Source organism: Vicugna pacos, chromosome 18 (assembly GCF_048564905.1).
Source record: "Vicugna pacos chromosome 18, VicPac4, whole genome shotgun sequence".
In the NCBI taxonomy this organism is placed as follows: domain Eukaryota; kingdom Metazoa; phylum Chordata; class Mammalia; order Artiodactyla; family Camelidae; genus Vicugna; species Vicugna pacos.
In genome coordinates, this window is record NC_133004.1 from 45,455,581 (window position 1) to 45,470,903 (window position 15,323).

At 46.3% G+C, this 15,323-nt stretch overlaps 1 protein-coding gene across 1 annotated transcript in view; it reads left to right on the forward strand.

The window, feature by feature from the left end:
* Positions 1-3,629: 3,629 nt before the first annotated feature.
* The window catches only part of GNA12 (G protein subunit alpha 12), an 80,573-nt gene continuing 68,879 nt past the window's right edge, over positions 3,630-15,323 (forward strand). Inside the window, exon 1 of the mRNA XM_072943406.1 lies at positions 3,630-4,052. Within this exon, the coding sequence (XP_072799507.1) occupies positions 3,741-4,052 (312 nt within the window). The 5' untranslated portion in view covers positions 3,630-3,740. The remainder of the gene's footprint in view (positions 4,053-15,323) is intronic.

The window sequence follows — 15,323 nt, forward strand, 5'->3', positions numbered from 1 at the left end:
GATGGTGGTGATGATGATGAAGATGATGATGGTGATGATGGTAGTGATGATGATGTAAATTTTCATCCATTTTGAAAATGTTCTGTTTTATGTTCTTCTCTCTGGCACCTGGTCTCCTTAGGCATATTTAAATGTTCTTTTTCTTCATCAGAGCTCTTTGGCCTTCGGGGAAAGCTTTTAGGATCTCCTCTGTGGTGATGAAGGATGAGATAGCAGGCCATCTGTTGCTACCCTGATGAGCACTGAGAGGAAGTTCCCTGGTCTCAGTAGTCGCAATGTGTTCGGGAGAATCTTCCAACCCCCTCATCCATGCAACTGCCCCAGGCCAGAGAAGCCCTACAAGGACCTCACAGGAGACTACATACAGGGGACCCAAGGGGGCCCTATTCCTTCTGGGAACCCCAGAGTCCTGGGCCTTACCCTAGGCTTCTGAGTTTAATCCCCTCACTGCCACCCAGCTGGAGGGTGGAAGGGTGGGTGGCATTCCCTCTTCTAGAGACTCTAGAAGAGCTCTCTACTCCATGTGTGTGTTCCAGGCCCTGCCGTTGAACCCTCCCTTCTGGCTGCCCCTTAGCTTAGGAGGTGGAGTTGAACATAATTTAGGAGGAACATTCAGGCCCCCCCTCCCACCCCTTATGCCAATTTTTAAACACACAGTGGCCATCTGCTTACAAATTTTGGTCTTGTTTATTCTGTTTAGGGACTGCATGTTATTGCATTTCTATCGCAGTGCTTTAATTTGTATAACCCAACCTATTCCCAGCTTTTGATTTTTAATATCATACAACGTATGTGTCCTTATGGGTCTTCATGCTGTTATCATCCTGAACTTGCAGTACCTGATTCCCAAAGCTCCAGGATGATGATAATAATAATGTTAAAATTCACTGAATGCCCATGATGTGATAGGGACTTATAAGTGTTAACTCATTTAACACATCTCAGCCCTATTTTTATCCTGATTTTACAGATAAGGAAATGAAGCCTCAGAGAGGTTAAGTGACTCATTCAAGGTCACACAGCTAATAGGGGATGCAGGCAGGCTTTAAAGTTCTCATGCTTTCACTCACCCCATACCCTGCATGAAGAACACACTGGGTCAGATTGCCAGTTCAGGTTCTGCAATTAACTAACCATACTTCCCTCCAACAAGTGACATTAGCTTCCTCGGATCCAGATTCTTCTATTACAATAATCTGTACCTTCAATTATCCCAGCTGTGCCAAAGAGGTCAAAGAGATCCTGTATGCGGAAGCACTTTAAAAACTATAACACGCCATACAAATCACTGAGCTTATTAGAGTACACATTTAAGCTTGTTGACTTCAAGCACCTTAGCCCTTTGGCCAATGCTAAAAAGATGTCCAGAGACCTAGTCACACCCCCAAACTGGATACCATGTGATGATTGCAGAAACCAAGCATAGCTGTCTATAAAGATACAGTTATTCATAAATGTCTGCAGCACTTGCTGGAAATGTTTTGTTCAGCCACTTTTCTTAGTATCTTTTGACTGAATGAGGGGGTAGCTCCAGTCCTGTGCTGAATTCCACATTCCCCTCTTTATTTGTTCAAAATTCCTTTTTGTGTGTGTATAAGAAACATTGCTTTCTTAGGCCTCTCCACTTCCTCTTCACTTCTATCATGTACCAGTGTTTGGTTCTCGGCAGAAGGCCATTTTCATAAAGAAGCAAGACTTTATTTGTCAAAGTTTTGAAGGATAAGGAAGTACTATATAATGTATTGACTCACATGTGGTACCAACCCACGCCTCAGTAATTGACAAATACCACACACCAGGGGCTTTCAATGTCCCTAGGGACTTCTGGGTCAGATCCTTGAATACCATGATTCTACAGCAGAAACTAGAGATTCCTTTAGTCTGCACTTCGCCTGGCAATTCGAGTGGTCTGGCTCCCTCACTAAAATGTATACATAACTTGATGCAAAGGCTTTATCTTTTTCATCTTCAGATTCTTCTCCAGAAGTCCCCGGTGCCTGGTGTTTTCTAGATTATGCAAAAATTATGTATAAAAACTGAACGACATCACATGTATTCGTTCTTTTTTCTACGGTGCATACCTCTCTCTAGTTAGAGGCAGGGTGGGCTCTTGTCAGCCCTTGTGTGGGACCTCATGTCAGTTATTTGTAAGCTGGTCTTTATTTTATCCACATGATGAGAAGGAGGGTTTGGACAGAATGATCACTTGGACCTGTTTAATTAAAGAAGCAGGTAGCCTTAATGTCCTGACAGCCTACATGTGCAAGCCAAAATTTAAGCCTGTGAATGCCTCAAGGTTACGAAACCAAAGGACAACGCAGATAAGCTCCTTGATTTCAAGCACCTTGCCCTCTTGACAGATGTGAAAGGTATGCCCAGAGACCTCGTCAAATCCCCAAGTTGGATACCATAAGCTGGAGACAGTCCTGGTCTCAAACAGCTAACTAGCCTTCAAGCTGTAGCCAATCAAATCATTTCCCTTCTTTGCACTGCACTTTGTATCTTTATCTTTCCCTGGTTCCCCTCCAGAGTGCTCCCAACTGGGTTGCCGCTGCCCCAAGTGGAATTGATGATTTTTGCTCAAGTGAACTCTTACGTTTTAAAATATGCCTTAGTTTATGTTTTAACAGACCATTGTTCCCAAAGCTGACCAATCACCTGGAGAATAAGAGACACCTTGGCTCCTTCCTGGAGGTTCTGACTCACCATAGGGCTGGGACAGGTAAGAGTCAATAATAAGATGGGCTAATACTTAGCCTGTGGGTTCTAGGCACCGTGCTAAGTGTTATACAAGTTCACGTCCTCGGCTTGTATCTTCACAACCATCTGCAGCAGTTGATATTATTGCCTCTATTTCACAGAGGAGGAAATTCAAGCTAAACACAAGTGGGTGCGTGTAGGGGGAGCTACCTAGAAGGTTATGTAACTAGTAAAGTGTCGATAGGCGAGTTCATCTCAGAATTCCACTCCCAGCTTCAGACCCCAAGCCCAGTCACTGCGCTACACGAGACTCCTGGTGATTTTGATGATCAGCCAGCTGCCAGAAAAAGCCGCCCAGAGGCCCAAGCCACTCTCAAATGGTCCAAGTGTTTGAAATGTACGGCCCATCCCCCTCCAGTGTTTCTGGAAGAAACAGCTTTCTCTCTCAGCATAAGACAAGCAGCTGGACCTCTCATCGATATTTTCCAGCTTTCGGGCAACGTCGAGTCCACTTCGCGAGTCCCGGGGTCTTAAAGTCTGGCCCAAACTGGAACCCAGAGAGACTCTTTCTGTACACCTGGCACTTCTGGTCCCGCCCCGTTTCGCGACACCCCCAATCCCAATCCCGTTCGTCGTGATTGACATGATCCCAGAGCAGTTATAATTGGTCATGGCGGACGGCCGCTCCGCCTCTCCGGCGACCCCGCCTCCCTTTCATTCTGAAAGAAAGAACCTCAGCCCAGGCGCCCAATGAGAAGCGCCTCCACCCCAAAGATCCCGCCTCTTTAGGCGCCGACCCCGCCCCCAGGTCCGGAGGGATGCCCGCCTCTCGGCGTGGCCTGGCCCAATCGGGAGGCGCGACCCTCCCGACGGACGGCAGCCGGCCCAATCCCCGGGCCTCAGGCCGTGCTGCCCCGCCCCTCCGCCGGGCCGAGCGGCGGGCCGAGAGCGGGCCTCGGAGCGGCGGCGGCGGCGGACGCGGCCTGAGGGAGCGGCCGGCTGCCGCCTCGCCCGCCGCGGGGTCCATGGCCTGAGCGGCCATGTCCGGCGTGGTGCGGACGCTCAGCCGCTGCCTGCTGCCGGCCGAGGCCGGCGGGGCCCGCGAGCGCAGGGCGGGCGGCGGCGGGGCCCGCGACGCGGAGCGCGAGGCGCGGCGGCGCAGCCGGGACATCGACGCGGGGCTGGCCCGCGAGCGGCGCGCCGTGCGGCGCCTCGTCAAGATCCTGCTGCTGGGCGCGGGCGAGAGCGGCAAGTCCACCTTCCTCAAGCAGATGCGCATCATCCACGGCCGCGAGTTCGACCAGAAGGCGCTGCTCGAGTTCCGCGACACCATCTTCGACAACATCCTCAAGGTGCGCTGTCCCCGCGTCCCCGCCCGCACACCTGCGCCCAGGTGCGCACAGGTGTGTGGCCCCGCGGCCCTCCGCGCCCGGCCGGCACCCCGGCCCACGCCTTTGTCCGGCCCTGGTCTGGCTGCAGCTCCCAGCGGCCAGGTGCCTCCGGCTTTGGGGGAGCCGGCCAAGGATGCGTACCCCGTCTCCCCGTCGGCCTGATGGCCTTCGCCCCTGCCCTTCTCGGGGACTTGGCGTTGGGGGCGGGAACGCCGGAGACTTTCTGGGGCCTTTGAGGGGCGGGGGTTTTAGTAGTGGGAAGGGCCCCTCCTGGACTCCCGGTGGGGGACTGCCAGCCTCCTGGGGTCAGGGTGCCATCTTTGGCCTGCCCTCCCAGTGAGTTCATGAGAGCGGTGTAAACAGGAGAGGAAACCGGCCGCAAGTCTCTCCTTTTAAACTGTTTATTAGGAAAATTTGAAACATATACAGAGTAGAGAAAACAGCACGAACATTAAGTACCCACGCCCCACCCCCCAGCTTCAGCAGGGGCTGATTCAGTGCCAGTCTTGTTTCACCTATACCCCTGCTCCCGTGACTGTGAAGCAAAATGCCAGACATTGCACAGATTCATTAGAAAAATGTTTGTTTACATAGCTCAAAGATAACAGCGTCATTTAAAAAAGCACAACCACAGTGCCCTTATCAAACCTAAAAGTTGGTAATTACTTAATATGGTCAAATAAGCAGCCAGTGTTCGGATTTCCTGCGTTGTCCCATCAGTTTTTGCATTAGGATACAAATTAAATCCTTGCATTGCAATTTTTTTTTACTGCATCTCTTAGGTGGTGTTTAATTTCCAGGTGCTCCTTCTGTCCCTTGCCCCATTTTTAACGTCTGCAATTTGTGAAAAAGACGTGTGGTGTTGACAACGTTTGGCTTCTAGTTATTCTCTTCCTGTCATGATCCTAAAAGAGCAATTTCCATAAAAACGAAATGTTTTACTAACAGATACATCGAGTGAGAAAACTGGTGCAATTTAGTACCGGCTAAAGGGCCTCAAAGAAAGGAATTCTGGAGAAAACTGATGACAAGGGGAAAGTCGAGTCTCTCCTGAACCCAGATAGGGTCGTCTCCTTTTTTCCCCTTACACCTTCTTACCTCTCCCCTTTCCTCGGCCCATTTTGGGGAAACCAAATTGCAGGTATGAGGAAAGTTGTCTCAAATCAGAGGTAGAGGGAAGCTGGTCATAGCAGAAACTCCCTGGAGACGAGATGTTATGGTGCACGAGGGACTCTAAATTTAGCAAAAGGCCATAGAACCCACCCATTGGTTGGCACATTTCTTTCCCTTCACCCATGCGGAAGCTCAGGGCCTTGGACATGAAGTGGCTCCTGGCTGAGACCTGGATGCTGCACCCCTGGCCTCCAGGCCTGCCGTCTTCCAGGCCTGCTTCAGGCATCTCCCACCAGTGTTCTCACTTGATGTATTTGTTAGTAAAACATTCCGTTTTAATGGAAATGGCTCTTTTAGGATCATGACGGGAAGAGAATGATTTGAATGATAAAACACCCCCTTTCCTTTTCATCTCTTTCAAAAGCCTCTCTGTGAGTCAGAGCTCTGGCCCAGGACTTCATAAACTTTAAAGGCGAGGTGCCCAGTATGATTCAGGGAATCAGCTGTGTGTTTAAAATTCCCCTCACCTTCTGGGGTAAAGTGCATGGGATTGTCTCTCTTCATCACAGAGAGATTTTATTTTTGTGGCTTTTCTGGACCTCTGAACCAGGCGGTTACAAGAGCATAAAGATTTGGGTGACTGAGTCCTGGTTTCTTTCTACCCAGGAAGCAGAGAAAATACTTACAAACATAGACTCTTAAATCTAAATCAGTGTATTAGATGCATTTTAGAAAACTCAGTCTTCGCTTTTCCCAGGGCCTATAAACATGAATTTTTTCTAACTTCCTTATCAACAAGAAACCAGATTTGTTGACCAGTATCCTATTTTCCTTGTCAACTTTCGTACTGCTTGTAGTAGTTCCGTATTAAACGCACTTGATGTGTTGTGACCATTTCAATAAGTAGTTAGCAGTTCATCTTTCACCCTCCCCCCATTTTTATTTGGGCAGATTCACTTTGCAAAAAGACTTTTTAAATAAATTGTAGTGGCTCTAGTAGCAGACATTTGAATGGTAACTGTTCAGAATAATATTTGTGTCTACAAATAGATTTTGTGTTAACAGGCTATTTTTAAAGCACTCTCTGTGTTCCAGGCCTTTTCATATATGGCCTTTATTTTCTTGGCACTTCAGATGGTATTGTGCCATTAATCAGTGGGGAAACTGAAGATAGAGAGTTTGAAATCTGCATAGGATCAGTAGCCTAATTAGTAGGCAGCAGAGCTGGGAACCAAACCCAGTCTTTTTTTTTTAACTAAACTTTAAATTTTGAGATGATTGTGGAGTCCCACGCACTTGTAAGAAATTATTAGTAGAGAACTCCCATGTCCCCTTTAACCAGTTCCCCCAAACAGCAAGATCTTGTAAAACTAGTACAGTATCACAGCAAAGACACTGGCATTGAGAAAAGGAAGGTACAGAGCTTTCCCATCACAATGAGATTCCTCCTGTTCCCTGTTACAGCCACTCCCACCCTTCGCCCTCTCCCTGACCTGGCAATGACTGATCTGTTGTCCAATTCTATAATTTTCTCATTTCAGTAATATTATATAAAGGGAATCTTGCAAGGTGTGACCCTTTGGAGCTGGCTTTTATCACTCAGCATAGTTCCCTAGAGGTACACCCGAGCTGTGTGTACCCGCAATCAGTAGCTCCCGCCTCAAGTGCTGAGTAGCATCCGTGGTAGGGATTTACCACCAAGCACCACTTAGCCATCCACCTGTTGAAGGGCATTTGAGTTGTTTCCAGTTTCTGCCTGTTATGAATAAATCTTCTCTGAACATTCGTATACGTGTTTTTGTAAGTACATGAATTTCCACGTACCTGGGACAGCTGCCCAAGAGTGCAGTTACTCAGCTGTGTGGTGGTTGCATGTTTAGTTTCATAAGCTGTCGAGCCGTCTCTGCAGTGGTGGTACTAGTTCACATTCCCGCCAGCCGTGTGCAGAGGAGTGATCAGTTTCTCTGCATCCTCGCCAGCATTTGGTGTTCCCGCTATTTCTGCTCTCAGCCATTCCGATAGGTGTGTAAGTGCTGTGTCATTCCCACTTTAATACGCATTTCCCTGATGGCTAATGGTGTCGAACGTCTTTCCTGTGCTCATTTGCCGTCTGTACATCCTCTGTTCATACTTTTTACCTACTTTGTAATTAGGTTCCTTGTTTCTTTCTTGTTGAACTTTGAGAGTTCTTTGTATATTCTGAACACCACTCCTTTGTCAGGTGATGTGGTCTGCAAATGTTTTCTCCCAGTCTGTAGCTTGTCTTCTTATCCTTTTAAACAAGGTCTTTCACAGAGCAAAAGTCTTTAATTTTCATCAAGTCCAGTTTATCAGTTTTTTCCTTTGTGGGTCCTGCTTTTGGTGTCAAGTCTAAGAACTCTTTACCTAGCTTTAGATCCCAAGGATTTTTCTCCTGCTTTTTCCCTCAAATTTTGTAGTTGTACATTGTACTTTTAAGGTCCTGATCCATTTTGAGTTAATTTCTGTATGAGGTGTGACATTTAGATCGAGGGTTTTTGGTTTTTGGTTGGGGTTTTGTTGCTGTTTGTTTTGTTTTTGGTATGCATGTCCAGTTGTTCTGGGACTGTCTGTTGAAAAGACTGTCCCTCTTCCATTGACTTGCTTTGTCGAAAATCAAGTGGGCATATTTGTGTGGGTCTGCTTCTGGGTTTTCCATCCTGTTCCCCTGATCTGTGTCTCCTCTTCTGCCAGTATCATACTGCGTTGATTAGCTATACCATGTATTTATATAGGAATCTAAATATCAGAGTGATTTCTCCCATTTCATTTTTCTTTTTCGAGATGGTTTTAGCTATTCTAGGGCCTGTGCCTTTCCATATAAATTTTAGAATAAGCTTTTCTATGTCCATTAAAAAAAAAGCCTTGCTGAGAGTTTGATAGCATTTGCATTAAGCTATAAATCAGTTTGGGGAGAACTGACATCTCTACTCTGTTGAGCCTTCCAATTCATGAACATGGTATATCCTCCTTTATTTAGTTTGTCTTTGATTTCCTTCATCAGCATTTTGCATTTATCAACATACAGATCCTGTACCTGTTTTGTTAAGTTTATACTTAAAGTATTTCATTTTCTTTAGGGCAGTTGTGAGTGTTACTGTGCTTTTATTTTCAACTTCCACATGCTCATTGTTAGTATGTAGCAATATATTTGCTTTTTGTGTCTCAGTCATGTGTCCTGTGACCTAATGAATACACTGAATGGTTCTAAGAGCCTTATAAATTCTTACAGGATTTCCCATATAAATCACCATGTTATCTGCAAATAGGGAGAGTTTTATTTCTTCTTTCCCAATAGGTATGCCTTTATTTCTTTCTTTTGTGTTACTGCAGTGACTAGAACTTCCAGAATTAAGAGAGGTGGGAGTAATCATATTTTATGCCTCTTTCCTGATGTTGGTGATCTGTGTCTTCTCTTTTTGTCTTTGTCAGTCTTCTAGAGGTTTAGCAGTTTTATTAATTTTTTTTTTCCTAAAGAACCGACTTTTTATGTCATTGGTTTTTCTTTATGGTTTTCCTGTTTTCAGTTTCATTTATTTCTTTTTTCTCCTTCTACTTGCTTTGGTTTTATTTTGCTATTTTTTTCTAGTTTCTTGAAGTAGAGACTTAGATTATTTATTTGAGACCTTTCCTCTTTTATAACATAAGTATTTTAAGTGCTATAAATTTCCCCCTCAACAGAGCTTTAGCTGGATCTATGTATTTTGGCATGTTATATTTTGATTTTTATTCGGCTTCATGTGTATTTTCCTTCCTCTGAGACAGCTTCCTTGGGCCGCAGGTTGTTCAGAAGTGTGCTGCAGCTTCTGAGTTCAGGGAGTTTTCCTGTTATCTTTCTGCTGTTGATTTCTATGACTCCGTTATGGTCAGAGAACATACTTTGTATGGTTTCGGTTCTTTTAAATTTTTTGAGGTTTGTTTCATGGCCCAGACTATGGTCTATCTTGGCATATGTTCTGTGGGCCTGCATTGGTGAATATTCCATGGGCACCTGAAAAAAATGTGTACTCTGCTGGCGGTTTCTGCATATGTTGATTAGATCAGTTGGTTGGTGGTGGTGTTGAGTTCTTCTGTATCCTTGCTGATTTTCCTTTTTTTAATATATACTTTTTTCTTTGTCTTCTTAGAGAATTATCAATTTTATTGATTTTTTTTCCCAAAGAACCTTCTTTTGGCTCTATTGATTTTCTCTATTCTTTTTTCGGTTCTTAATCTCATTGATTTCAGTACTTATACTTGTTATTTCCCTTCTTCTGTTTGCTTTGGGTACTTTTGTACGTGTACTTTAAGTAATTTGATTACATTACAACACAGATGCCTAGAGCAGACATCACAGGACTTTACCTTCTGGCTAAGCTCTACCATCCTACCCAGGCCTTTTAAATCATACATAAGAGCCTTACAGCCAAGCTTCATTCTGTCTTTCCTTTTAGGTAAGTTGGTTGAACCTTCTCTCTGACTGTGTCATCTGGCCTTTCCCCGCTTCCGTTGTTTTCCCTTTTCTCAAGTCAGACCTGTCTCATAGGATACTTTCTTCCGTAGGCAGAGTTCTGTCTGCAAAGTCATGGAAGCCCTTTCTTTCTTTATCCCAAGCTTAATCTAGGACGTAATGTTAAGAATTCCCATTTATTGTGTAGTTATTAGATACCAGACACCATGCTAAGTATTTTACATGCATTTTATCTAATCTACACAACAAACCACTTGTTAGGGACTGTTATCCATTTCATTGAGAGTAACAGAAGCTCATAAAAGAAACATGACTTGCCAGGCCATAGAGCTAATATGTGGTAGAGCAAAAATTTAAATCCAGGTCTGCCAGCCCGCAAAGCTATGCTCATCAACACTACACTGTATAGCCTCTGGTGTACTCCCATATTCTTCTTTCGTCACAGTGAAAATGTTTTATTTTTAGTACCAGAATACCTTAGGTAGCTGTAAGTAACGTACTACACCGAAGTTCCTTCTCACCCTGACTTCCCCATACATACAGAACGGCATGACTCTCACCCAGGGTTGTAGCTCACCCCTCCTTCCTCATAGACCTTTTTTTTTTTAATTCTTACTTTTTTATTGAAGTGTGGTCAGTTTACAATGTTAGTTTCAGGTGTTTGGCACAGTGACTGTTACACCTTTACACACACACATACGTATTTTCAGTTTGCTTTCCATCACAGCTCATTGCAAGAAATTGGGTACCGTTCCCTGTGCTGCACGGTCCTTGTTGTTTATCTGTTTTATGTACAGGTCTGTGTACCTGTCAGCCCCAGAGTCCGTTGCTGAGAGTGACATGCTGAAGTCTCCAGCTATAATTGTCCGTTTTCCTGTAGTTCCGTGGGCTTTTGGTTCGTGTATTTTGAGACTCTTGTGTGGTGTGCAAACATCTGGGATTGTTACGTCCTCTGCTGGACTGATCTTTCTGTCATTATGCAGTGTCGCTTTTGGTCTCTAGTACTGTTCTTTGCTCTGAGTCTACTTTGCCAGTTGTTTTAACCTAGCCACTCCTTTTTTTTAAATAAATGCTCTCATGGTATCTGTTTTCCATCCTTTTAACCTACTCACGTTGTTGTTTTGAAGTGAGTTTATTATAGACAGTGTATTGTTACATCATGTTTTCTTATCTACTCTGCCAATCTGTTGATGTGTATTTTTAGACAATTTACATCTAAGGTAAGGTAATTATTAATGTGTTAGGGCATAAGTCTCCCCTTTGATTATTTTATTTTTTGGTTTTTGTTTCTTCTGTTTCTCATTCTTGTGGGTTCTTTAACCATGTTTGAGGATTCCATCTTTATTGAATGATTTTTGAGTGTATCCGTCAGCTTTGTGTCATTCTTTTGGTGCTTGCTCTAGGCTTACAGCGTACATGTGCAGCTCATCCCAGGCTACTGGACTCTGTGTTTTATAACTTTAAGTGAAGTTTGGGAACTTTACTTCCCTTTAGGTCCTTTTACCCACCTTCCCCACTTTTAAAATATCAACGTCTTAAGTGTTTCTTATACCCTGAGTACCACATCAGACGATTGTACTTCAGTCATCGAATGTAATTTAAGAAACTTGTGCGAAATGGGAGAGTTTGTTGTATTTACCCCTGTTTTTACCTATTCTGGGCTCTTCCCTTCCCAAAGTTCTAAGCTTTCTCCTGTTACCCTCTCTTTTCTGTTTGAGAATTTCTTTCTGCCATTTTTAGCATGGGTTTGCCTGCCACAAATTCTGTCAGCTTTCTTTGTCCAAGAATGTCTCTGTTTCACCTTTAATCTTGAAGGAAGCCTTCACCAGTGATAGGATTCATAGATGGCACTTCTTTTAGTACTTGGAAAGTATGCGACGTTCTTCTGGCCTCCCTGGTTTCAGATGAAACGTCAGATCGTTCAGATGGCTCTTGCTCTGTGAATAAGCGTGTCATGTCACTCGGGCTGATTTTAAGATTTTCCCTTTGTCTTTGTCTTCTGGAAGTTTAAGTATGATTTGTCTGGACATAGGTTTCTCCCAGCTTATTATATTTCGGGTTTGCTCAGCTTCTTGAATCCATGCATTTCTGTCTTTTCCCAGAGCCAGGATGTTTTCAGCCTTTATTTCCTTACATGCTTTTTCAGTCCTCTTTTCCCCTCCCTTCCTCCTGGGACTCTGGTGGTAGGTAGTTCACTCGTTCCTGACTGCTAGGTCCCTGAGACTCAGGTGCCTTGTTGGTGGGGTTCCAGCACCAGCTCTCTCTAGGCCTGGCTGACGCCAGGGAGAGGGATTGGGGGAGCAATGACAGTCAGCCCAGCCTCCCACCACCACCTCCTGCCAGCTGGGACCGAGCGGGGTGGAGGCTCAGCTCCCCACCTACACTGCCTGGCGGGGGAGTCAGAGCCCCCCGTGTGTCTGGGCCGAGGATAGGACATAAGATCCCTGCTTGGCCCCACCGCACTACCTGGTAGGGCCACCTGGAGCATTCCTGGCTCTGAGGAGCAGGGCGGGGGTGGGGTAAATCAGCTTCCCTTTCAACTCCCTGAAACCTCAGAGGAGATGTACGTGGCGATCTGTGGTATTCGGCTGGAGTAGGATGTTGCCGCAAATGTTTCTGGTTGTAAGACCACCCTTTTCTGGTCCTTTGGCCAGGGGAACACTTGGAGCTCTTTCCATCTGCCTTTGGGCTTTCCCGGCTTGGGGGCTCCTGTAGCGCCCTGTCCTGGACAGGTAGTGGCAGTAAGGACACCCGGGGACTCACCGCCTTGTCCTCGGTCCCAGGGCCGCAGGCAGCCTGCCACCTTCCCTCCAGTCCCTTTCCTAAGCATGTTGTTGTTTAGGGGGAGGGCCTGGGGGGGATGGAGCGCCTCTGTCTTGGCAGAACTGAAGTGTCCATCATCCTGGTCTTTTTTTTTTTAATTGAAGTATAATCAGTTGTAATGTGTCAATTTCTGGTATACAGCACAATATCCCAGTCCTGCATATATATATATATATATATATATATATATATATATATATATTCATTTTCATATTCTTTTTCATGAAAGGCTATCACAAGATGTTGAATATAGTTCCCTGTGCTGTACAGAAGAAATCTGATTCTTACCTATTTTTATTGGGTTGAATTTGGGAGGCTGAGATTTGCAAATGTCATCCTGGACTTCTGATTACAGGTTCGGGGCCCAGGCCGTTCCTTCGTCAGCGCGGTTGTGCCTGAATTCCAGCATACTATTTCTTTGACTCCATTGCCTCACCCTGCCCCTTTCCCTGGGTAATGTGAGTCTACTGGTTGCTTTGACTTCCTGTAAATACTACCAGTAAGACTTCCTAATCTTCCTTCTTACTTTTATAATCTTGAAGATGACAGTCTGTCACTTCCCAAGCGGGCTGTCCTTAAAGGTCATGTACTTTGGTGTTTTGGAAATCGTGTAATACTGCCTCTGGTGACAGCGAGCATCTCGGAATTTGCGTGGAAGGCTTCAGACCAGCGTGGCTTTACCTCACAGTGCTTCCTGTAATTTCACGAGCCATGTTTAATCACGAATTTCACATCCGGTTTGAGGTAGATAAGCATTAGCTGTGGGAAGGTCCTTGGTCGCGTGTCTGGGAACCGTGCACGTGACCATGCCGTCAAACCGCGCAGAAGTGGGCCTTCCTTGTGTGCGTGTGTGCTGGCGACTTAAACCCTCGTGAAGAATTGGGTTATTAGAGTTAGCGGTCTTTCGTTGGCCCTGAAACAAGAGTTCAGTTCAGCAAGTTTTTCTGGCCGTGTACCCAAGGCTTTGTGCTCCGTGCCGGTGGGGAAGGGGATATTTAGTGACACGTCCTGCCCTGTCTCTCCCCTTCGGACCCTCAGGCCGGCTCTAGTAGCTGCAGTGCAGAGTCAGCGTGGACCAGGGCAGCGCCGCCGTGCAGGGAGGGAGGTGGCCCGGTGGCTAACAGGGAAGGTGAACTCTGGCGGGGGGGTCTGGAGAAGCCTGCCAAGGAGGGGTGCTTTGAGCCGGCCCGGAAGGCGCTGGCGGGCGGCAGCAGGCAGAGGGGAGCTCACAGCCGAGGCCGCTCGGTGCCGTCTGTCTGTCCATCGGCTGGCGGAGCTCTAATTAGTAGACGCGTTAAAGTGTGAGTGTAGGAGCTGGACAGAGCTTCCTAGTGCAAAGCACTGGTCGTAATGGAGTGGCTTGCTGAGACCTGTGGTCCCGGTTCCCTTTAGCTGAGCACCGTGGACCTTCTCCCTAGGAAACGTGTGTACGCGCGGATAGTTTCAAGGAGTTCCCCGGGCACGCCAAATGTACGCGTGCTCTGTGGACTGCAGGGCGTGAACTTTTGCTCTAGAATACCATGATGACATTGAGTTTTCATGACTCTTACTGCTTCTGTCCCGTAGAATTCTTTATTACGTCACACTTACCTTTTGCTAACACGCCTGGGTGCTCGAGGCAGCCTCCGCTGCTGTTTGTGTCTGCGAGCGCTTCGAAACTGCCGGCCTGCAGGGTCTTTGTTTCTTGGGTTCAGAGGCATCATCGGGGCTTGCCTGCAGCGGGTTTGCACGAGAGCAGAGGCGTGGATGTGCTTCTGGGGTCTGGAAGAACAGTTGGGTTTTTACTGCTTTGTGGGCAAGTTGCATTTAAGGAAGCAGGCTGACTTTTGCGTGGACACACATGGTTGGTCCTTTAGAAATGGCAGCAAAACAAAAACAACATCTTTTCCCATCGGTTCCAAAAATATAGACACAGCCCTCTGGCCGTGGCTGGGGACTCAAGGTCCATGGACAGTTGGTCCCTCCAGCTTCCAGGCTGGCGTGTCGATTATTTTAGCCACACCTTTTCTCAGGGAGCAGTCACGTGTCATGTGAGACTAGGAATATGGCTGTGCTCGAGGCTGCGTGGTGTTCTGTTGGCAGCTCATAATTATCTTCTGTAGTTGAGGTGGGGACATGGATCTTACCGGTTTTAAATGGAACCGAAGATCTAGACTGAAGGCTTATCTAGAGATGTAATTATAGGGTGATCATCAAACCATGGAAGCTAATGGACCTGACGCTTACTGAAGGACAGTGCCCTCACTTCATGCTGTCACAGTGTAGTTTATAGCTGAACAAAAGCAGGAGTCCTCTTTGCATCTTCTGTCAAGTGGGCGGACGAAGCAGCTCCTCAGTTTCCGTGCCTTGACCTTTCAAAGTGAGCAAAATATGAGGAATCGTTGCCTACCACATGATAGGTTCGTCTTTTTGAATGATTCTTTTGTGAATTAAGATACTTGTGTGCTTCCCATTAGGACAGAGGTCCGGGCACGTTGGCTTATGTAATGGAAAACGCAGTTTGCAGCCTGAGTTAGCGTATGGTTAGAGAAGCCGTCGCTTCTGCGTTGGTTTGGTGAACTGAGTTGTTGGGAACTTGTACTTTGGAGACACAGCGACCAAGGGACGGTAAAGGAACAGTTGTTACTCCTGGGGGTGTTTGCAGGCGGATCGGTGGTGGCTGGAGAGCAGCACCACCTTGTGATGCCAGGGGGAAGAAAATGTCCCAAGCTCCTGCTTCCTTAAGGAAGCCCAGGCCAAGCAGACGGCACCATTCTCCACACTCGGGCATCTGTTTTGCTGTCTAGCCTGGAGGCCGCGGCCCCAGCTTTGTCAGATGGCCCTGTTAC